This window comes from Prionailurus viverrinus, chromosome C1 (assembly GCF_022837055.1).
Source record: "Prionailurus viverrinus isolate Anna chromosome C1, UM_Priviv_1.0, whole genome shotgun sequence".
NCBI lineage: Eukaryota > Metazoa > Chordata > Mammalia > Carnivora > Felidae > Prionailurus > Prionailurus viverrinus.
In genome coordinates, this window is record NC_062568.1 from 172,251,515 (window position 1) to 172,275,153 (window position 23,639).

The following is a 23,639-nucleotide window of genomic DNA, read 5'->3' on the forward strand; positions in this document are numbered from 1 at the left end:
ATATTTTGAATGTAGAACTAATAAGATTTGCTGAAGCCTTACATGTTAGATATGAAGGAAAAAAAAGGTGTCAAGGACAGTTTCAAAGCTTTTACCTAGGTAGTTGGGTGGTACTGTTTAACTGAGATGGCAAAAATAGTAGAAGGAATAGGTTTTGGGCATGGGGATGAAGAATCGAGAGTTTTGTGGCCAAATATTTTAGGAAATGATAAAGAGTTGATTTATAATGGAATGAATGTATATTATGAAAGATCTGTTATATAAGATTACATTTTCCATTATATTTGCTAGTATATACAGTCCTGATCAAATCTAAGTCTATTATATTTAGCTTATGCACATTTTTATTTGCTGATGAACATAGCTTCTTTCACGTTTCTCAGTTGCCATTGAAATTTCAAGTTGGACATCAGAACTGTATTGGAGGATTAGGTTTTGAAAATGTAGAATTTGTTTTTTAACTGTGTAATCTACAGGAATTAATATGGAAAGAAATCCAATCCAGTTAAGGTACAGCTTGTTTGAAGTGGTAGCTGTTACTGACTGACACTAAATATGAAAGGATACTCCCATCATAATTTATATCAAATGGATTAATCACTCACTTTGGGAGGAGAATTAATTCTATGTACTTAGGTGATATTTGTAAAACTACTTGAATTGTGCCCTGAAAAAACTAGTTTACTAATTTCTAGGAGGTAAATCTCTAAATATTAAACTTTACTATTGGTAGTGTTGTGGAGAATGAAGAAAAGTGGATGAATTTATGAGTTAGTTACATTGAAAGCAGCTAATGGACTTGGTGATTGTTTGGATGTAGAAGCTGAGAGAGAGTGGTACTAAGAATAACACATATATTTCTGATGTGGGCAATTGGGTAGATAAAAATACTATTTGCTGAGAATAGGGATTATAGGAGCAATAGTAGGTTTGAGGTAAAGTTGAAGGTTTAGTTTTGACTTGTTGAATTTATGATGTCTGTAGAAAAATGTAAACAGCAGTTAGAAACATGGGTTGTGGGAACTTGGGCAAAAGATCTGGGCTTTAGATGAATGTTTTGGAATTTCTCAGTATATCTGGCCACGGAAGGTAATTTAAGCTGTCAAAGTGGACAAGAGCATCTTGTGTTAGTCCATTAGTAGGTAATAAAAGACTTCTCTTTCCTACGAATTATAAAACTTTTGACTTTTGTTTTCCTTTACTTAGAAAAGGCCAGATTGTGCTTATTTGGCTCTTCTAAGAATGGATTTGGATTTCGTGATAGTGATCTGGATATTTGTATGACCCTGGAAGGCCATGAAAATGCAGAGGTAAGAGCTAGTGTCTGGAAAGGGATGTGGAAGTTTATTTTTTTCCAGTGGTGAATATATTTGAAATTATGTATGTAGTATTGATAAAAATATATGGTACCATTCTTTGTGTAAATATATCAGCAGTTGTAGTATTTGAAATGTAAAAGCATTTAGCACTATCATTTTAGAAGACATTCAAATCTCTAAGTAAATTTACTGTTTCAATAATTTTATATCATGAAAACAATGTCACTGAGTTAAAAGTGCTTTGTATTGAATTTTTGGGAAAAGTTAATATACCATAGAGTTGTAGTTTTTTCCATTAGAACCAATGGGAAGCTGGTGCTACACTACGAGTGAACATTGATCTCACTTTCTCTGTCTTTTCATATCTCTTCCGTTAAGTGATATCTTTGTATCACTAAAGATAGAAAATAAAGGTGGGCATCTAATTTATAAGTAGGTTGTATTGTACAAGTTATTTAGAATTTGTGAGCAATTAGAAGACATTTTTTTCCATAAAGCATTATTATAAATGTTGCATTCTAGGATAGCTTTTAGTAAAGAAACGCATTTTGGGTGGGAAGGGGAACTAACAGTTATTGAGGCCTCATTTCATTCTTACAACCACCTTCGAGGTAGATAATTTCCCCCATTTTACAGATGAGGAAACTGAGGCTTTGAGAGATATACTGACTTGCCCAAGTTCACACAGCTAGTAAATGTTCGAGCCGGGATTCGTACCCAGGTCTGTCTGACTCCACAGTTCATGCTCTTTCCATTGTATCTCACTGCTTCTCTGTAATTTATTTAACCCATAATGTAGCTGAAATTTAGTACTAATAGTACTGTAGAACCTAATCACTACTTTTGGAATTTCACTGTGAGATGCCAGGAGCAGACCTTCCCCCAGAGCAGTCTCAGCAGTGAGAGTGGGTACTTGTGCTTTCTTTCTTCGTGTATCAGCCTTCAGTAGTGGGAACAAGATTGTCCAAGCTCCACTGAAGAAAGGGACTGATTGGACAGGGAAGTATCCCAGGCCTTCCTAGCAGCCACTAAAAAGGAGGGGATCCCTATAGTTGCTTATTCCTTTAGGAACATAGCTGTTGGAATTTATGTTTCAAGATCAGGGACTGCTTGCAAGATTGGGGTGTGGCCAAGCTTCTGGCATCTGTAGTGGTGTCAGTTTAGAGTGTTATTATAAAAGAATTCAGAATCGTGTACTGTGGGTTTCTGAACATTTTTTCAAAAGGTGGCTTTTAAATGGTTAGAATCAGAGTAAAGATGGCAGAACCATAGTAAAGATGGCAGAACCATAGTAAAGATGGCAGAGTAAACATGTCTGGTTGATCCTTATTTCTGGCCCTAAGAAACTGCTTCTAGTATTAACATCTTATTCTTTTTTTCCTTTTAATTAGTTAATTCTTTCTGGGAGAGAGCGAGAGAGCGTGCATTTGTGTGCACGTGAGTAGGGGAGGGGCAGGAAGGAAAGGGAGAGAGAGATTCTTAAGCAGGCTCCATGCCCAGTGCAGAGGCTGATGCAGGGCTCCGTCTCATGACTGTGATATCATGACCTGAGCTGAAATCAGAAGTTGATGCTTAACCAGTTGAGACACCCAGGCGCCCCTTAATATCTTATTCTTTAAAAAATGGAAAAGTTGTAAATGTTTTAGTTCTCCTTAACTGACTTCTGCTCGGTGCCATCTACTTGGAAATAGGCTTCCCCTCTCCATTTTGAAGAGCAAGAATTGAGGGAGTAGGAAATGATTTTACCCAGGGAAGAGGTTAGGGTTTAGATACCTTCTATGTAAAATTTAATAGTCAGACTCTAGTCACTGAGGGTTTGTCTGTTATATATATAATCTGTGCCATTAACATTGGAAAGTTGAAACAATAAAAAAGATTAAATTTGCTTCTAGATGAGCCATAGTTGAAACTTATAATTTAGCATAAATTGTATCCTTACATAATAAAGAGAAAAATTATCTCTTATTTTATTATGTGTTAATTAGTAACTAAAGGTTCCCTTGAAATCCTCAGGTTAAGTTGTAATAGCTTCTGGTCTCTTATAGCTAAAAAGAGCACGTTAGGGATATACAAAAGTGATTTTAGTAGAAAGTGTGGGCACTGATGTATATACCATTCAACTTAATCCATTTAATTTATAATGCCATTATCTCCCTATTCCTTGTATCACGGTTATTGTCACATTTCAACTCTGCTGTCTCTGGTTTAAAAAAAATCAATATATTTCAATTTGTGGGGGTAAGAATTTTCTTGAAAAAGTAGACTGTGTAATAATTGGATTACTTTTCTTTTCCTCATCAACATAGTAATAATAATAATAATAATAATAGCTCACAGACTTAAAGTGCTTATTTTGTGCCAAGCATGCTGTTGAATGCTTTCATACATGTCTCGTGTAATTCTTCCAACTACTTGGTAGGGTAGACATTTATCATTATCTTGATTTTATAGTATTAGGCTCCGAGGGTTAAGGATTCACAGTCACACAGCTAGTTAATACTTAGTTGAAGATTGTTTGTCTAAATTCAGAGCCTATGTTCTTAATCACTCTACTGTTTTACCTTCACCATATCCATCCTTAGTTATATATTCACATATTTGAAAACAGTATTCTCTTGTCTTTGTGCTTCTCACACTTTAATGTGGATGTGAATTACCTGGGAATCTTGTTAAAATGCAGATTATGATTCACTAGATTGGGGCGGGGCCTGAGATTCTGTCTTTCTGTCAAGTTTCCAGACGATGCTGATACTGCAGGTCTATAGACCACATACTTTGAGTAGCAAGGGTATATTTGTATACCCTTATACATATATAAGTAGAGCTTATAGCTAGCTGGAGATTTGAAATGCTAGTATTAAATGCCTCATTACAGTAGAATTTGCACAAGGCCAAATTGAGTTAGACAAACTTTATTTGTTTCTTTTGTTTTTTAGAAATTAAACTGTAAGGAAATAATTGAAAATTTGGCAAAAATTCTTAAGAGACATCCAGGTATGAATTTAAATTATAGCTTTAAAACAACAAAATATTTTTTAGCTTTATGAAAATTATTTAACATAATGAAATTTTTGTGTTTGTTTGTCTTAAATCAGGTTTAAGAAACATTTTGCCTATAACTACTGCCAAAGTGCCTATAGTAAAATTTGAACATAGACGAAGTGGTTTAGAAGGCGATATCAGTTTATATAATACATTGGTGAGTTTCTCTTTCTGTATAGACCCAGGTATTTGTTATTTTAAAAGTTTACAGATCACTGACCATTTATGTTTAGATGTTTCAAATGTATTTTAAGACAAAAATATTTTTATGAATCGTCTTGATATTTCCTTCACATTGAAGATTAGTTTTTGATTCATTTATAGGTATTTTAAGTTTTACAATTATATATTTTATTTGGATTGTATTATATCTTTTTATCTGATTTCTGAGTTTAATTTTAATAAATTTGAAATGCTTTCCAATATGCAATTATTTTTCAGGCTCAACATAACACAAGAATGCTAGCTACTTATGCAGCTATTGATCCTAGAGTACAATACTTGGGATATACTATGAAAGTGTTTGCAAAGGTATTTATTAAATAGTTAATGATCTGCTTTGTTATAATACTCAGTTAAGATGATATATATGGATGTCAGACTTGTGGCAAATATCTTCTCAGCTTTACTTGGCTGAGCTTTTATTTTATTATTATTTAAAAAAAATTTTTTTTTCAACGTTTATTTATTTTTGGGACAGAGAGAGACAGAGCATGAACGGGGGAGGGGCAGAGAGAGAGGGAGACACAGAATCGGAAACAGGCTCCAGGCTCTGAGCCATCAACCCAGAGCCTGACGCGGGGCTCGAACTCGCAGACCGCGAGATCGTGACCTGGCTGAAATCGGACGCTTAACCAACTGCGCCACCCAGGCGCCCCTTTATTATTATTTTTAATGTGTACTTGTTTTTAAAGCTTATTTTTTTTATTTTGTGTTAGACAGTGTGAGTGAGTGGGGGAGGGGCAGAGAGAGGGAGAGAGAGAATCCCAAACAGGCTCCATGGTGTCCGTGTAATGCAGAGCCCACTGTGGGGCTCAGTTCCACAAACCATGAATTCATGACCTGAGCCAAAATCAAGAGGTGGATGCTTAACCAACTGAGCACCCAGATGCCCCTGTTTATTTGTTTTGAGAGAGAGAGAGAGAGAGGGCAAGTGCACGTGCTGACACTTGTGTGTAGCAAGGTAGGGACAGAGAAGAAGAGAGAATCCCAAGCAGGCTCCACACTGTCAGCACAGAGCCAGATGCAGGGCTCGAATTCATGACTGAGATCATGACCTAAGCCGAAATCAAGAGTTGGATGCCCAACCAACAGAACCACTCAGGTGCCTCATTACTTATCTGAGCTTTTAAAGGGAAGCACTCTATTAAATGGTTTAAATTTATACCTGTTAGAGTAGGGTGAGTCTTCTTAGTTTTTTCCTGTGTGTGCTCTATTCCTATGTGCAATACTTTCGTAAATTTCTCAGTGGAGTAAAGATTTTCAGCCCCAGGTCTGGGAGTTGGCATATCATACTGAGTTAGGTAAGAATCTCTGAGTTAGGAAATCTGAGATTTGGGTCTAGTCATAAATTTTTCTAAGAAAACAAAACAATAAAATGTTGTGTTTCTTCTGTTATAACACTTATAAACTGAATTCTGTTTTCTTGTTTTTCACTAAGTGTGTAAACTCTATGAAGATGGAGACCTGTATCCCCAGTTTAGCGTACCTGCTTTGTGGTAGCTATTCAGTAAACAGTTAATTTTGTGAATGTGTTTGTGGAAGACTTCTAGTAGTGGAGTGAGTTGGTCACATTTTCATTTAGTAAAATCCACTCTTCCAACAGGAAGACATATTTGTTTAGATATTCCTTTAGCATGTCTGTGGACAGAGGTCATCTTAGAAAAGAATGATGGAGTGCCTGGGTGGCTTAGTTAAGCATCCGACTTCGGCTCAGGTCATGATCTCACAGTTTGTGGGTTTGAGCCCCACATCGGGTTCTGTGCAGATAGTTCAGAGCCTGGAGTCTGCTTCAGATTCTGTGTCTCCCTCTCGCTCTGCCCCTCCTCTGCTGGCACTCTTTCTCTCTCAAAAATAAATAAACATTTAAAACAATTTTAAAAAAAGAAAAGAATGGCATTCAGACACATTCTCAAATCGTATTTGATATGGCTACTTTTGGATTCACCTCACAGAATAATTTTAGCATGACCATTTGCAACTACGTGGATGGAACTGGAGGGTATTATGCTAAGTGAAATTAGTCAGAGAAAGACAAAAATCATATGACTTCAATCATATGAGGACTTTAAGAGACAAAATAGATGAACATAAGGGAAGGGAAACAAAAATATAAAAACAGGGAGGGACAAAACAGAAGAGACTCATAAATATGGAGAACAAACTGAGGGTTACGGGAGAGGTTGTGGGAGGGGGGGATGGGCTAAATGGGTAAGGGGCACTAAGGAATCTACTCCTGAAGTCATTGTTGCACTATATGCTAAATAACTTGGATGTAAATTTTAAAAAATAAAAAATAAAACAAGTTAAAATTAAAAAAAAGTAATTTTAGCATGATGGGTCTGTACTCTTGTGGAGTTGTGGCAATGAAACTTAAAAGTGTTTCATATCAGAAATCATTCCTCTCCCTTTATATGTCAGCTAAAGTCTTAGTGGAAGTCTCTGAGGATTCTTTCATGATATTTTTCAATTAAAAATTTTGTTTTGAATAGTCAACTTATTCATGTGTTTTGAATTTAAAAGGTCTAAAGGGATTTCTGCTGGAAAATCTCTTGTCCACACCTGTCTCCTAGCTAACCAGTGCTTCTTGCTGGAGGCAACTGGTGTTAAAAAGTTCCTCTGTGCCTTCCCAGAAATATGTCAGTATAAGCAAATACATAAATTTCTTATCTCCTTTTTATTACAGGTATAAATATACTGAAAACATTGTTTTGTATTTTGCTTTCCTCACTGAATAATAGATAGAAATTATTTTCTATTAGTATACTAGAGCTTTTTTGTTCCTTTTTTTCTTCCTTGTTCTTTTTTAATGGTGACACCCTGTTCCATAGTGTAGTCATCAGTTTTTTAAAACCTGTGCCCCACTAATGAGTCTTGTTTCTATTTTTTTGCTGTTAAAATAGTGCTATAATAAAAAAAAATTTAAGTTATTTCACATGTTTTTTGGTGTTTTTGCAGGATAAATCCTTAGAACAGAATTGCTAGGTTAAGTAAGATATACTTTTGTAATTTTGATATTGCCAAATTATTCTTCATAGATTTTATGCTAATTTATACTGCCATCTGTAATGTACAAGAGTGCCTGTTTGCCCATCCTCATAATAGTTTGTTGTTAGCTTTTGGATATTTGACATTTTGACGGGTTAAAAAAATAGTGTCTTCATGTAGTCAGTACTTCTGCATGGAATAAGATTCTGAAGTTTTATTTTCAATAATATTTCTGTTTCTTTAGCGATGTGACATTGGAGATGCTTCCAGGGGAAGTTTATCTTCATATGCTTATATCCTTATGGTGCTGTACTTTCTGCAGCAGAGAAAACCACCTGTTATCCCAGTTCTACAAGAGGTAGGTTTTTAAAGTGTAAAGGAGTTTCTTGTGAAAATTGATCTACACATAGTAGATCTTGTGTAGTTTATGAGATCATGAAGGAATTTTTCCAGCATGGACAATTCTGAGTTTTCTTCTTCCTTTAATGTTATAATCATATAATGAACTTTTTTGCAAAATTCATTATGGGAGAATATAGACTACCAAAAGAATAATAGATGAACAGAACTATTAAATATCTTTTGCAACAGTTTTGTATTTCACAGTATTAGAGTATTGCAGATGATTATGGAAGTCTTGTAGCCATCGATGAACTCATACATTATATCATCTCAGATGCAAATATAAAGTTTCTTCTCTCTCTAGTATTCTCCCTTCCCCTGCCTGGCAATGAGGTTTGGTATATTCTTGTGTATACTTTGATCAACTTTGTGAATTTTTGTTGAGAGAAAACCCAAGGAAATTCTTCCTCATCTCTGTAAGGGTATGTTAATTGCAGTAAGTGTAAGAGTGTACATCAGAAGAAACAGATTGTACTCCTTTTCATTCAGATTTGGTGACTTAAGGATTCTCTTTTTGTAGCCAATTTATACTCTGTTATAGATTTAAGGGATTTCTTAATCATCTGTCTTTTCCTCCTCATTCTTGGCACAATGTGTATTTGCAAGCATTAGGGAGAATCCAGTTCTAATTTCTTAGGAAAGTGTTTATTTTCACATAAAGAGAAGAATCAGTTAGAATTGCTTGGCAGTTCACATATTCTGACTTCACATAAACCGATAGTCATGGCAGAAAAGAAAATCACACAATAAGCAAGCCAAATGGTGAATGTCAGATAGCCCTAGTAAGTTTTAAAAAGTTCTAATGAATGTCATGTGCTTATAGCAGCATTTCCTTGCCCCTTTTTAAGATAACAATGGAAAGGAATCAAAAATTTCAAATATCCTTTCTTGGCAGAAAATTTTAAGTTGCTGAATTTATGTTGAATGATGTGGTTTTTGACAAGGTTGTTCACAGTAGGATGCTTAAAATTTATCATGAATTAATGAGGCCTGACAAGGCCAGGATCATTCTCTGTATTAGTCCCTTGTTAACGGCTTTAAATTTGGGGATCTTAAATGCATTATTGCCCAGGAATACCATAGCAGCCATTTACTATGATTTGCTATGACTTCGACAGAATACCATGACTAAAATGGAACACAAAATTTGTTTTCATGGTGGTTTGTCTATGTTGTGTAATTACATTACCCATGAATGAGATACCACTAATGTAGCACTATATAATGGAAAGAGCAGGAGCATGATTTTGGAGCCAGAGATACCTGATCTGAATCCTAATTCTGACATTGTGGCTTTCAAAAAGTTGTCTAACGGCCACTAGTCTGAGTTTCATCAACAGTAATAATGTAGTAGTATTATTTTAGTATTGATATAAGGTACAGAGAAATCGGATGCTTTTGCATATAGTGGGTGCTAAATGGTGCATGTTTTATTATCATCATCATCATTAGCAGATTTTTAAATATTATTACTGGGAAAATGTAGGCAGGACTATAGTAGCCAACTTCAAGAACTCTCCCATTATCTGCATAACAGTGCTTGATGAAATGAGAGGCAGTCCATGGAATGTTTTCCATCATAATGAGCTCTGATTGTGGGGGGCTTTGTGATACATATGAACTGATGATATATGGATTTTGCTTCTGGCATTTTTGCTTGTCATATGGGACCCCATTGTCCATTCTTGGCATCATTTAAGTGTTGGTCATTGGCATCGATCAACTTTTAAGGGTAAGGATATGTTTAATGAAGATGATGATCTTTGACTCCATTTGTAATTGAACCTAGACTTGAAGTGACTGGGTATAAGTAGTGTTCTACTAAGTGTATTTTTCATGGTTAACAGTACAAAGTTATGTAGGTCAAAAGGAGCTTTCCTAAGAGAATGATTTTGCTGTATTCTAGAAAATCATCGTAAGTAAAGCACATTTTCATATAAAAATGCTAAAAAAGAATTAGGGAGTGTTTTCACACTTGATACTGTGAACCACTATGTTTTCTTAGCTTATATCAACTTAAAAATTGCCATTGAATGGATGAATCTTGAGGGCAGTATGTTAAGTAAGATAAAACAGTCGGAGAAATATTGTGTGATTCCACTTAAGTGAGGTAGTCAAATCCAAAGAGATGGAAAGTGGAATGGTGGTTTTCAGGGGCTAGGAGAGAGAGGAAGAGGGAATTATTGTTTAATAGTTTCAGTGTTTCATTTCTTTTCAGTGTTTCATGAAAAGAATTCTGTGGGTGGATGATGGTGATGGTGTACAACAATGTGAGTGTGCTTAATGCCACTGAACTGTACACTTATAAAATTTATATCATAATCATTTGTTGTGTGTATTTGTTATGTGTACACATAACATATCATTATGTTATGTGTAAAAAAATTGCAATTTAAATATAGCAGTAGAGGGGCACCTGGGTGGCTGAGTTGGTTAAGCATCCGACTTTGGCTCAGGTCATGATCTCATGGCTGGTGAGTTTGAATCCCCACGTCGGGCTCTGTGCTGGCAGCTCGGAGCCTGGAACCTGCTTTGGAATCTGTGTCTCCCTCTTTCTCTGCCCCTTCCCTGCTCATTCTCTCTCTCTCTCTCTCTCTCTCTCTCTCTCTGAAACAAAAATTAAATATAGCAGTAGATACTAAAATAGTACAATTAAATATAAAAGTAAATATGGAAAACATACAGGGTCACTCCTTGTACAAATATGATTGAGATGTGTCATGAAGTTTTAGAGGGAGTACTGAGTGCTTGAATAGAAAATGATGGTGTTGAGAGAGAGAAAGAGAAGAGAGAAATGGGAAGAGTAAGTGTGTGCGTGTGTAAGAGAAAGGGAGGATAGAATTAATGCTTTTTCTAAGGGCTGAAAGAGTGGAAAGTTAGAAAATGAAATATGAGAGCTCATAAAAAAAAATTGGCAAATCAGTGATTAAACACCTTCCAAGGCCCACCCCCCAGGGTCCACTTCCTGTGTTAATCAGCCAACATAGTTGAGTTTGGATCACGGTGGTTACTCAGAAATAAGAATTGTATCAAAAAGAATCAAGGTCTAAAGTGGTAGCTTGTATTATTTTCCATGTAATATCTATAATAGTATCCATAAGGGTAAAATAATCTATAAGGGTAAAATATTACACTTTGGCTCCTTTGAAGCCTTCATTTCTTTTTTCAGGGCAAGATCCCATATCTTTTGTTTTAGATATCAATATCTGTAATTGCCAGGCTCTCCGTTGTTTGTTTTATGAAGTGTCAGAATTTATGGTAGATAAGTGGTAACTGTATTTAAGTTACATATAAATAAAAAGCAACTTATTAGCTTAAGTTTCTGGAAACTTGATCACTTTATGAACATGCTTTCAGAGTAAATATATTCATTCAACAAACATGTATTAAGTATTCTCTATATGACAGGCTGTGATGTAGTAGGAATTTTGGCTCCAGTGGAAAGTTACAGGTTTTGCCTACAAGGAACATAAAGCTGAGAGTGAGATTAGATGGGCCAGACATGTTAATTTTGTAAATCACTATACCATCTAAAATGGAAGGGGTGATGAGGGAGGACCACCTTATCTGATGGTTTTGGAGTATTTTCTGGTAAGCTCTGGGGACTCATTAGTGTACATGTGAGAAGTGAGATAAAGAAAAATGGGGTATGTTTCCTGTACTCAGGCTTCTATCAGTACCTCTGCTTTTTATCTGTTTTACCTATTAAGCTTCCAGGAAGGTTGCATTTTAGGAGAAGTTTCTACAGCTTAAGAGGAAAAGAAAAAAGGAAACAACTGACCTAATTAATCTAATCTCTCATTTTCATTGAGAATACCTAAGGGTTTAAGAGGATAATTGTCTTATCCGGAATCACTACTTGGCAGGACTAAGACTAGAAATGAAGTCTGCTGACTGTGAACCTATTGCAACTTTCTACTTTATTGCATCTTTTTTTTAAAAAAAATCTCATGGGATACTTTTCTTCTAGTAAAGTAGCATTACTCACCGCCCCCTTCCTCTCCTTGGTTGGGACAGTGAATCATGAAGCTTTTGGGGGCACATGGGTGGCTCAGTCAGTTAAGTCAGTCAGTCAGTTAAGTGTTGGACCCTTTGTTTCAGCTCAGGTCATGATCTCACAGTTTGTGAGTTCAAGCGCTGCATCAGGCTCTGTGCTGGCAGTGTGGAGCCTGTTTGGGATTCTCTGTCTCCCTCTCTCTCTCTGCCCCTCCCCTACTTGTGCTGTCTCTGTCTCAAAAACAAAATAAAGCCTTAAAAAAAAACATGTTTAAAAAAAATATCAGGGGCACCTGGGTGGCTCAGTCAGTTGGGCGTCCGACTTAGGCTCAGGTCATGATCTTGTGGTTTGTGGGTTCAAACCCCACATTGGGCTTTGTGCTGACAGCTCAGAGCCTGGAGCCTGCTTCGGATTCTGTGTCTCCCTCTGTCTCTGTCCCTCCCCCACTCATGCTCCGTTTCTTTCTGTCTCAGAAATATATAAACATAAAAAAATTTTTTTTATCATGAAGATTTTACAATTTTTATGAAGATGTCAGGGAAATCTACCTAATTTTCTCTCTAAAGAAATCAATGCCCAGGGACTTTTCAGCTTCATCTGACACAGATAACTGATTAAAAGTACTAGACCCCTTCCCCAAAACAATCAGTTCCATTGATTTCTTTTGGGTGTACATATCAATAGGTATTATGTGTTTCTGCATCTATGATCCTTTGATGAAAATTCGGTTTTCATTGTTTTTTTCTTTAGTTTTACTTCCTTATTTTTTGGCTGGATGTGTTTGGACAGGCCAAATAGATAACATCAGATGTGTCAATTTGGAGAGTCTCATGCTTTGACCTTCCAGATACATTTTATTCATTAATAACTTGGCATCAAATTATACTATCCTGACATGTTCCTTTTGGAAGAAGTATTTCAATGTGTCTTTTATAGCTACATTCTGAAATGATTTGAGAATACTTAGGCTTTTGGGTTGGATGACTTGAAATCTGATAATAAAATTGTTTTTGCAGATCTTTGATGGAAAACAGATTCCACAGCGAATGGTTGATGGATGGAATGCATTTTTCTTTGATAAAACAGAAGAGCTGGTAATTTTTTCGTAACCTTTATGTTACAGAATGCTCACTGATACATGTTAGGATTTGAATAATTTAATAATTTTACTTGAGGTCCATATTTTGGGTAGGTATTGACATCTCTCTCTCTTTGTTCTCATTTATAGAAAAAGCGTTTACCTTCACTTGGAAAGAATACAGAAACGTTAGGAGAGCTTTGGTTGGGACTGCTTCGCTTCTATACTGAAGAGTTTGATTTCAAGGAATATGTAATTAGCATTCGGCAGAAAAAGCTGTTGACAACTTTTGAGAAGCAGTGGACATCCAAATGCATTGCAATTGAAGGTAATCATTTAACTGATATTACCTGAGGAACAAAATAAAACAAAAAGCTAGAGTTTCATTTGGGAAGGAAATTGAGGGGAGAACTAAAACACATTAGAATTTGGAAGATTCTTCCTCTTTTAATCTATAATTTTTAAAAGAATAATTTGCTGATTTGAATGGTCTGAGTTATATAGTATTAGACTCTAGTTATGGCTCCTAAGTTTACGTTATAGTGAACATAATTTTTAATTAAAAAATAAATATTTCTTTTCTAGATCCTTTTGACTTGAATCATAACCTTGGTGCTGGAGTTTCTAGGAAAAGTAAGTTTGAAATATAGAAATCTCCTGTTTTTAAAGCTCTCTTATACATTAAGGTCTGCATCTTTATTATTTTCTTCTTTTTTCAATAGTGACCAATTTTATCATGAAGGCATTTATCAATGGAAGGAAACTTTTTGGTACCCCCTTTTATCCACTCATTGGCAGAGAAGCTGTAAGTTTACATAATTTGAATTCTGAATATTTTTTCTTATAAGAACTGTTCTTTGTAATACAGGAAGCCTTATCCTGTTTTCAAGTTGGTGTTAGGAATAGGGGAAAGAGATGATTATAAGCTCCCTGTATTGTTTTTTTATTGCACTTGTCATAGTCCATAATGAGATACCTATTTGCTAAATGTTGTGTATTTGTTAATCTGTTAAATTTTGTCTCCCTCATTAGACTGTAGCTCCATGAAGACAGGTCTCTTCACCGTCATACCTCTAGTACCTATCGTAGTGCCTGGCACATAGGATGTATCAGATAAGCATTTGTTGAATGAGTGAGGGTAGATATTCAAGAGTCAGTATCCTTAAAGTTTGAATTTTTTTTTTAAATGTGTTTTAAAAACACCTTTTTTAATGTTTATCTTTGAGCGAGCGAAAGAAGGAGAGAGAATGCTCGAATGGAGGAGGGGTGGAGAGAGAGGGAGATACAGAATCTGAAACAGGCTCCAGGCTCCAAGCTGTCAGCACAGAGCCTGATATGGGGCTTGAACTCACGAACCTATGATCTCATGACCTGAACCAAAGTTGGATGCTTAACCGACTGAGCCACCCAGGTGCCCCTTTAAATCCTAAATTTGACTTGTTGCCTACTGCCCCTCTTCCATCTCTAGAAGTCTTTTCTTTTTAATGTTTATATATTTATTTTGAGAGAGAGAGAACAGGGGAGGGACAGAGAGAGGAGAGAGAGGGGCGCCTGGGTGGCGCAGTCGGTTAAGCGTCCGACTTCAGCCAGGTCACGATCTCACGGTCTGTGAGTTCGAGCCCCGCATCAGGCTCTGGGCTGATGGCTCAGAGCCTGGAGCCTGTTTCCGATTCTGTGTCTCCCTCTCTCTCTGCCCCTCCCCTGCTCATGCTCTGTCTCTCTCTGTCCCAAAAATAAATAAAAGTTGAAAAAAAAAATTTAAAAAAAGGAGAGAGAGAGTGAGTGTCCTAAGCAGGCTCTGCCACTGTCAGTGCAGAGCCTAACTCAGGGCTCGATGTCACAAACCTTGAGATCATGACCTGAGCCGAAATCAGGGGTTGGGTGCTTAACTCACTGAGCTACCTAGGTGCCCCTTATCCCTTGAAATCTAAATGAAAATACAAACAGAGAGGACAGCACCAAAGAAATACTTTATTATTTGCTGAGGCTTCTGCCCTAATTTTGGTGTAGCCCTGGTAAGCTGAATTTGATGGCATGGAACTGAGAGGATTCCTTTTACCTGAACTGGGTGGCATAGTGTTTCCAGTTCTTCTTGGTCTCATTCTTTTTTTTTGCTTGCTTTCTAATGGGAGGAGGTCTAAGTTTCACAGAAACTTCCAAGAGAAGCAATCTCAAGAGAGAAGAAACTGTGTCTCTACTATTGCCTAATTAATATCCTCAATCTTGTTCAGTACAATTTCCACTCTCTTTTTTTGGGATGTAGGGTAAGAAAAGTAGAAAAGTCTAGAGCTTTATTCCCTTGGAGCATTTTTTTTCCTACCTTTTGGGGGGTGATAATAATTATAATGGAAAGAAATAAAATAACAGTAAAATTTGAAATGCCACAAAAGTTGTATAAGAACAAAAATGTCAAACAAACGGAAAATCCAACAATAATTTTACTAACATACTTATTAAAATAGCAATAAGTAAAGAGCACAGTCAGATCAGAACAAATCTGATGATGCACTTATAAAACATTTTACCTGAAAATTGTGGGAATTCCAATTATTAGTGTGTGTATATACATATATATACATGCATGTGTTCCATAGAACCCAGCAGTTTCATGTTGTCAGACTTTTTAGTAGAATATTAAATTAGAATACTTAGTAAACTGGAAATGTGCTAACTTTAGTCTATGAATATAAGATTTTAGTAACTCATAGTAACTCAGTATGTTATAAGCAGTTCTAACAGATATCAGTCTTTGGTCTTGAATATCATTTGGTATAAAAGTCAAATATCGGTTTGGGGCCTATCAGAAGTCTGGGCCTATGAGTTGGCTAACCATTTTTTGATCGAATTTTTCCTTTTTAAAAGTTAATATATAGTATTCTATGGCTTGTGTATTCTAGTCTGTTTTCCTTTGACAGGCATTTAGATTGTTTTCATTATATCAGTGTTACAACTGATGCTATTAAAAAATACCCTTGTTAAATAGTCTTTCATGCTTATACTTGCCATAGTAAAATTTATTCTTTCAATGCATATTTATTGAATTCCTACTTGTACTGATTTCTCTGCTATGTACTGACAAGGCTTATAAGTATACAAAATAGATGTGTTTCATTCTTACACTAATGAAAATGAAGACAAGTATATTTTCTATTCATCTTTTTCACTTATGTATTCCCACTTCAACTATTCTACACCATCAGGTCCTCTACTATACTGACCCATTTTCTCCCATTCTGTCAGCTATCTTCTGTCTTCATTTTTCTTCCTATTCAAGTTAGATTTCCTGGTCTGTTCTCTTGCATATACTTTCTTTATTTTTCCTTTTTTTTTTTAACTTAAATTTTAGTTAACATATAGTGCAAATGTTGGTTTCAGGAGTAGAATTTAGTGATTCATCACTTACATATGCTTATCACAAGTGCCCTCCTGAATATCCATCACCCATCTAGCCCATTTCTCACCCACCTTCCTCCATCAACCCTCAGTTTGTTCTTTATTATTAAGAGTCTCTTATGGTTTGTTTCCCTTTCTCCTCTCCCCCCATTTTTATATGTTCATCTGTTCTGTTTCTTAAATTCCATGTATGGGTGAAATCATATGGTATTTGTCTTTCTCTGACTTATTTCACTTTGCATAATGCATTCTAGCTCCATCCACATTACATATGGCAAGATTTCATTCATTTTGATGGCTGAGTAATATTCCATTGTATGTATGTATGTGTGTGTGTGTGTGTATACACGCACACACCCCCCACATCTTTACCTATTCATCAGTTGATGGACATTTGGGCTTTCTCCATAGTTTGGCTATTGTTGACAGTGCTGTGCCATATACTTTCATTAATTAAAAAAATTTGTTTTTTTATTTGAGAGAGCAAGAGAAAGCATGTGCAAGCAGGGGGGAGAGAGAGAATCTCAAGCAGGCTCCATGCTCAGGGAAGAGCCTGACACAGGGCTCAATCCCACAACCCTGGGATCATGACCTGAGCCAAAATCAAGAGTTGGACACTCAGTTGACTGAGCCACCTAGGTGCCCCAGTGTGGCCTACATTTTCAATTCCTTTGCACCATTGTCCTCTTTTGCACCGTTTTTTTTCTTTGTTTTTGTTTATTTTTTTGTTTTGTTTTGTTAAGAGAGAGAGAGCACAGGCAAGGGAAGAGGGGTAGAAGGAGAGAGAGAATCTCAAGCAGGCTCCATGCTCAGGGAAGAGCCTGACGTGGGGCTCAGTCCCAAACCTGGAATCATGACCTGAGCCAAAAGCAAGAGTTGAATGCTCAACTGACTGAGCTACCCAGGCCTTCCTTTCTTTTGGACCCTTATGTGTTCAGCCTTACATGAATTCACTCACCCACCATCTGTCTGTGCTTGGGCAGCTAAGCACTATGGAAAAAAGTCATAAAGCTAGGTGGTTTTATTTATATAGTACAACTATAAATTAATGTTTACTGGCCTAAAATAGACTTTTGGTATCATGTGACATTCTTACTACATTAAAAAAAATTTTTTTTAATGTTTATTTATTTTTGAGAGAGAGAGAGTGACAGAGCATGAGCAGGGAAGGGACAGAGAGAGAGGGAAACACAGAATCCAAGGCAGGCTCTAGGCTCTGAGCTGTTAGCACAGAGCCCGATGCACAGCTTGAACTCACAGACTGCAAGATCACGACCTGAGCCAAAGTTGGACATTTAACCAACTGAACCATCCAGGCGCCCCTACATTTTTTTTAAAGTATATTTATTTATTTTGAGACAGAGGGAGGGGCAGAGAGAGAGGGATGGATAATCCCAAGCAGGCTCTGCAATGGTAGTGCAGAGCCTGATGCGGGGCTCGATCCCATTACATGAGATCATGAACTGATCCGAAACCAAGAGTTAGACACTTAACTGAGCCACCCAGGTGCTCCTCTTATTACATTTCTTTAGTTATCTATATCTCCTATTTGATAAAAACTAATTCAGGTCTTATTTTACTCAAAATTCAATACCTGTTGTGTTTTGTCCACCCTTTCACCTCTGCCCTTCTTATGCTTAGAAGTTTTCCCTCAGAGACAAAGATAGTATCAGACCAATATTCCTTCAAGTTTCTGTAAATCTATAAATCTGCCTGCATCTGCAGATATATATTTTTTTTAAATGTTCATTTATTTTTGAGAGAGAGAGAGCACAAACAGGGGAGGGACAGAGAGAGAGGGGAACAGAGGGGCTCTGTTATGATAGCAGCAAGCCCTATATGGGGCTTGAACTCAACCAACCATGAGATCATGACCTGAGCTGAAGTCGGACATTCAACTTGACTGAGCCATCCAGGTGCCCCACAGATACATTTTCTTTATTAGAGACTAGTCCTTCATTTGCATTCTAGTTCCATTTGTTAGTCCCTTTACCTTGAATCTTTAGTCTCTTCATCTGTGAAAAACATTTTCAAAGATGAAATACATAAAACATAATTACAGATTAGCATTAAGAGATGAGCATTTACTATTGATTTTAATGATAGGGAACACTAATTTTGAACCTCAGGCAAAATGTCTCCCCCAGAAAGAATTACTTTCTTCAATTAGTAAACTTCTATTACAAAAAAAACAAAAAAACTCCATTAGTAGTAGTAGTATATTTTGAAATTTTTCAATAAAAATTTAGTGGAAATTTGCTTTCTCTCTTGTTAAGAGAGAAGGTACATAATACCTTCAATTTTGTCACAACACCTAAAATATTTACTCGCTGGTACAGGAGAAGTTTGCTGACCCTCAGGTGTAAGCCACCTTAACTGGGATGGGGGAATGGAGCAACGTGGATTAGAGATTCAAGAATAAAGTGGTTACAACTGATGATTAATTAAAGGTGATGGGTGAAGGAGACCAAGTTCAGGATGATTCCTAGGTTTCTGCATTAAGCAACTGGGTGAACTGACAAAGGCTTTCATTTTGTCTTGGAAGAAAATATGATGATGAAGATTTTAATTAGGGACATTGGTTTCATCAATAATAACTGTGAAGAATTCTTTTATCTGTTTTTTAAAATGCAGCTTTATTGATATAATTCATATACTCTATAATTCACTGATATACAGTGAACAGTTAATTCACTGGTTTATAGTTTATTCACAGGATTGTGCAGCCTTCACCCAATCCAATTTAGAACATTTTGTTTTTCTCTCAAGGAAACCCCTATCCCCACTCCTGTTTTTACTCCTACCCCTCAAAACCATCAATCTGTTTTTTTTGTCTCTGTAGATTTGACTGTGTGGACATTTTGTATGAATGGAATTATATGTGGAGCCTTTTGTGACTGGCGTCTTTCATTTGGGCTAATGTTCTCAGGGTTTGTTCATGTATCAATACTTCATTCCTTTTTATGGTTGAATGGTATTCCATTATATGGATATATCAGATTTTATTTATTCATCACCTGTGTTGGACATTTGAGTTGTTTCTACTTCTTGGATATTATGAGTAATGCTGTGAATATTTGTGCACAAATTTTCATGCGGATGTATGTTTTCTTTTGGTTATATATCTAACAGAATTGCTGGGTCATTTTGATAAATTTATTTTTAACTTCCTGAGGTGCTGCAAAACTTTTTTTTTTTAATGTTTTATTTATTTTTGAAAGAGAGAGAGTATGAACAGGGGAGGGTCAGAGAGAGAGGGAGACACAGAATCTGAAGAAGGCTGCGGGCTGTGAGCTGTCAGCACAGAGCCCGACGCAGGGCTCGAACTCGTGAACCATGAGGTCATGACCTGAGCCAAAGTCGGACGCTCAGCTGACTGAGCACTACCCAGGCGCCCTGCTGCCAGACTTTTTTAAAGTAGCTGTGTTATTTTATATTCCCACTAGCAATATATGTGGGTTCCATTTCATCCACATCCATTTTCTTTTTATGATAGCCATCCTAGTAAGTGTGTCTCTTTTATATCTGACTTTAGATAGATTTGAAGATTGCTGTATGGACATATTCTCTTGCCTTCCAGAGATGTGGGTACTGTTAGGACATATTAGTCTTTGTGATATTGCAAAACAAAACTGAGCTAAAGCTTAGAATAAGCCAGGTGCTAGGATGAAGGAAAAATGATTTGGGAAAATGACTTGCTTCGTATTGGTTCTCTACCTTCTCTTTAGGTATACCCTGCTTGCATAATAAATGTTACATGTTCTTGAGATGTTATAAGAAAATCCAATCATATTTTAAATAAACCAGAGGATTGCTTTATTTACCTAGAGCTTTTTGTAAAGAGCATAGCTTTTTTTTTTTCTAGAAGTAGCCTGGTAAAGCAGAAAATATGAGATTTATAGTCAGACAGACTTAGCTTTAAATCCTGCTTACTTACCAGCTTTTTTTACTTTGGGCAAATGACTTGAACTCTCTGAGCCTCCATTTCCTCATCTATAAAATGAGGATTAAAATAGTATCTATTTTAGGGACACCTGGGTGGCTTAGTCAGTTGAACTCCTGACTTTGGTTCAGGTCATCATCCCGCAGTTCATGAGTTCAAGCACCACGTCAGGCTCACTGCTGTCAGCCTGTCAGTGCAGATCCCGCTTCAGATCCTCTGTCCCTCTCTCTGCCCTTCCTCCACTTGTGCTCTCTCAAAAATAAATTTGGAAAATACTATCTACTTTATTGAAATATTATGGAAAGGGGCGCCTGGGTGGCGCAGTCGGTTAAGCGTCTGACTTCAGCCAGGTCACGATCTCGCGGTCCATGGGTTCGAGCCCCGCGTCGGGCTCTGGGCCGATGGCTCAGAGCCTGGAGCCTGTTTCCGATTCTGTGTCTCCCTCTCTCTCTGCCCCTCCCCCGTTCATGCTCTGTCTGTCTCTCTCTGTCCCAAAAATAAATAAACGTTGAAAAAAAAAATTTTTTTTAATAAAAAAAAAAAGAAATATTATGGAAAGATGCCACAAATGAATGAGGAAATAATGTGGATATAAAGTGATTAGTACTGTTTGCAGCTGTGATATTGATGATAATTTTTAATCTTATTTTCGTATCATGATTTTAGTTATCGTGAAATATTTGTTGATATTTATTTCCTTTTTAAAAGTTTATTTATTTTGAGAGAGAGAGAGAGAGAGAGAGAGAGAGAGAGAGAGAGTGAGTGTGTGTAGGGGAGAGGCAGAGAACTAGAGAGAATCCCAAGCACTGTCAGTATAGAGCCTGATACAGGGCTTAATCTCATGACCATGAGATCATGACCTGACCCAAGATCAAGAGTCGGATGCTTTACTGACTGAGCCACCCAAGTGGCTATTCCCTTTTTTTAAAACCACTTTTACATCTTGGTCTTATTTCCATTTGGATTCCAAAATTCATAGTTTTTTTCTAGCAAACTTTTATTTTCTCCCTAGGAGTACTTCTTTGATTCCAGAGTATTAACAGATGGAGAACTGGCTCCCAATGATCGATGCTGTCGTGTGTGTGGAAAAATAGGCCACTACATGAAAGACTGCCCTAAAAGGAGAAGGTTGGCAAAATGATTATATATTGACATTACAGGGAAAATAAATGTGAGGCCAATTGTAGCTGTAACTGTGTTCATATATGTTTAAGTGAGAAAGTTCAGGGCTTAAATTGGACGTTGGGTAAATGTATATTGGAGTGGAATTTTGTTAATAGAGTGAGATTTATTTGTGGTACAATGGTATCTTAAAATACTCGTTTGTTCATTTATTCATTAATTCATTGTGGCTTTGTGTTTCTTTCTTTTTTTTTTAAATTGAAGAAGGATTTATTGATACCTTCTTTGTTGGAAACTGTGCTAGGAGTCAAGAAAAAAAAGAGACATGGGGTTCTCACCTCACAGTAATGCAAACCAATAATTATATAATTAACTAAATCTTTGAGGTATCTACTGTGAGGTATACATATATAATACATATTTTGAGGAATATTTATTCTCTCTACCCCCTGAGGATATATTTATGAAATATACTTTCCTGTATTTAATAGGCCAATAAAATCCCTTCTGTAGGAATCAAGTCCTGCCTAATATAAAGATCTTAGAACTTATCAGACAGAATGAACTCCTAGGTTGCATCAGTGCTATTTACTGATTGTTAAATGAGAAGATGCTTTCTCTAAGCATCTACTTCTTACTCTGTAAAATGGAGTTAATAAATACCAGCCTCTGTTTGTTATAACATTAAAATTCAATACTAAAAATTTTTTCTAATTTGATAATGTATTATAAAACTACTAGAATACCCAGTTGCTGCCATATGAGTAGATGTGCTTTAAATATGAGTTCTTTTGCCTTAAAAAAGATGCATGAAACCATGAGCATGTTAATCCCTTTATTGTGAGACTCTTGTATAGTTTAGTTTGTTCTGTGATTCACTCAGTTTACAAGTCCCTAGCCCCACATTATTGGTATCAGCAGTTTACTGTTTAGACTAAAGAAGAAAGACAGTGAAGAAGAGAAGGATGGGAATGAAGAGGAGAAAGACTCCCGAGACCTTCTTGATCCCCGAGACCTCCATGACACTCGGGAGTTTAGAGACCCCAGAGACCTCAGATGCTTCATATGTGGAGATGCTGGACATGTACGAAGGGAGTGCCCAGAGGTCAAGCTGGCCCGTCAGAGGAATAGCAGTGTGGCTGGTAAATAGAACAAGCCAAAAATAGTTTCTGGTAGAAATAAGGTCATTTGTGTTGATAACATTTTTAATGTATTTATTGTTTTGAAAGAGAGATAGTATATGTGTGCACGAGCAGGGAGAGGAAGAGAGAATATCTTAAGCAGGCTCCATGCCCAGGGTGGAGACAGACTCAGGGCTTGCTCTCACAACGTGAGATCATGATCTGAGCTGAAAGCAAGAGTTGGTTGCCTAACTGACTGAGCCACCCAGGCGCCCTGCAGAAGGTATTTTCTGAAATATATTGTCTCCTTTAGAAAAGCAGTATTTGTCTTTTTGTCCTTTCTATTCCCAGTTTTTTTTTTAAGTTTATTTATTTTTGAGACAGAAGAGTGTGTGCATGCACACGGGTACACTTGGGAGAGGGACAGAGAGGGAGATAAAGAATCCCAAGTAGGCTCTGTGCTGTCAGCACGGAGCCTGATGTGGGACTCGAACTCATGAACCTCATCATGACCTGAACCGAAATCAAGAGTCGGAAGCTTAATCAGCTGAGCCACCCAGGCGTCCTCTACAGCATATTTTTTTAGTGATTTACAAGATTGAAAAATGACTTTAACAAAAATGTTGTTACAAGTCCTTCACATGCATAATCATAGTTTAAAAGTACAAATCTAAGATTTGAGACTCTTTAACAGAGAAAGGGAGTTTATTGATTGTCATTTCTCTGCTGTTTTCATTATCTGTTGATTTTCTTTCTGATGTCTTCTCTTAGCAGCCCAGTTGGTCCGCAACCTCGTAAATGCCCAACAAGTGGCTGGTTCAGCCCAGCAACAGGGTGATCAGTCTGTAAGGACTAGACAGTCCTCAGAATGTGTAAGTACTGAACCTGCAAATGGATTAGTCTTGGCAGGAAGATAATACTATCTTTGATGGGTGATAGGGTTGATCTTTCAGACTTCAAATACAATCATCCAGATTACTTGGTGCTTTGTAGTGGTATTCTTGCTAGTCACCTG

At 36.7% G+C, this 23,639-nt stretch overlaps 1 protein-coding gene across 15 annotated transcripts in view; it reads left to right on the top strand.

The window, feature by feature from the left end:
* The window catches only part of TUT4 (terminal uridylyl transferase 4), a 217,202-nt gene that overhangs the window by 181,354 nt on the left and 12,209 nt on the right, over nt 1-23,639 (top strand). For 10 of the 15 annotated variants that reach the window (XM_047869584.1, XM_047869590.1, XM_047869595.1 and 7 more), the window contains 12 exons: nt 1,207-1,310; nt 4,256-4,313; nt 4,415-4,518; nt 4,803-4,892; nt 7,813-7,926; nt 12,984-13,061; nt 13,196-13,373; nt 13,631-13,678; nt 13,768-13,850; nt 21,394-21,509; nt 22,422-22,645; nt 23,396-23,496. In XM_047869584.1, the coding sequence (XP_047725540.1) occupies nt 1,207-1,310; nt 4,256-4,313; nt 4,415-4,518; nt 4,803-4,892; nt 7,813-7,926; nt 12,984-13,061; nt 13,196-13,373; nt 13,631-13,678; nt 13,768-13,850; nt 21,394-21,509; nt 22,422-22,645; nt 23,396-23,496 (1,298 nt within the window). The remainder of the gene's footprint in view (nt 1-1,206; nt 1,311-4,255; nt 4,314-4,414; nt 4,519-4,802; nt 4,893-7,812; nt 7,927-12,983; nt 13,062-13,195; nt 13,374-13,630; nt 13,679-13,767; nt 13,851-21,393; nt 21,510-22,421; nt 22,646-23,395; nt 23,497-23,639) is intronic. The other 5 variants (XM_047869589.1, XM_047869596.1, XM_047869593.1 and 2 more) reach the window with 2 other exon arrangements.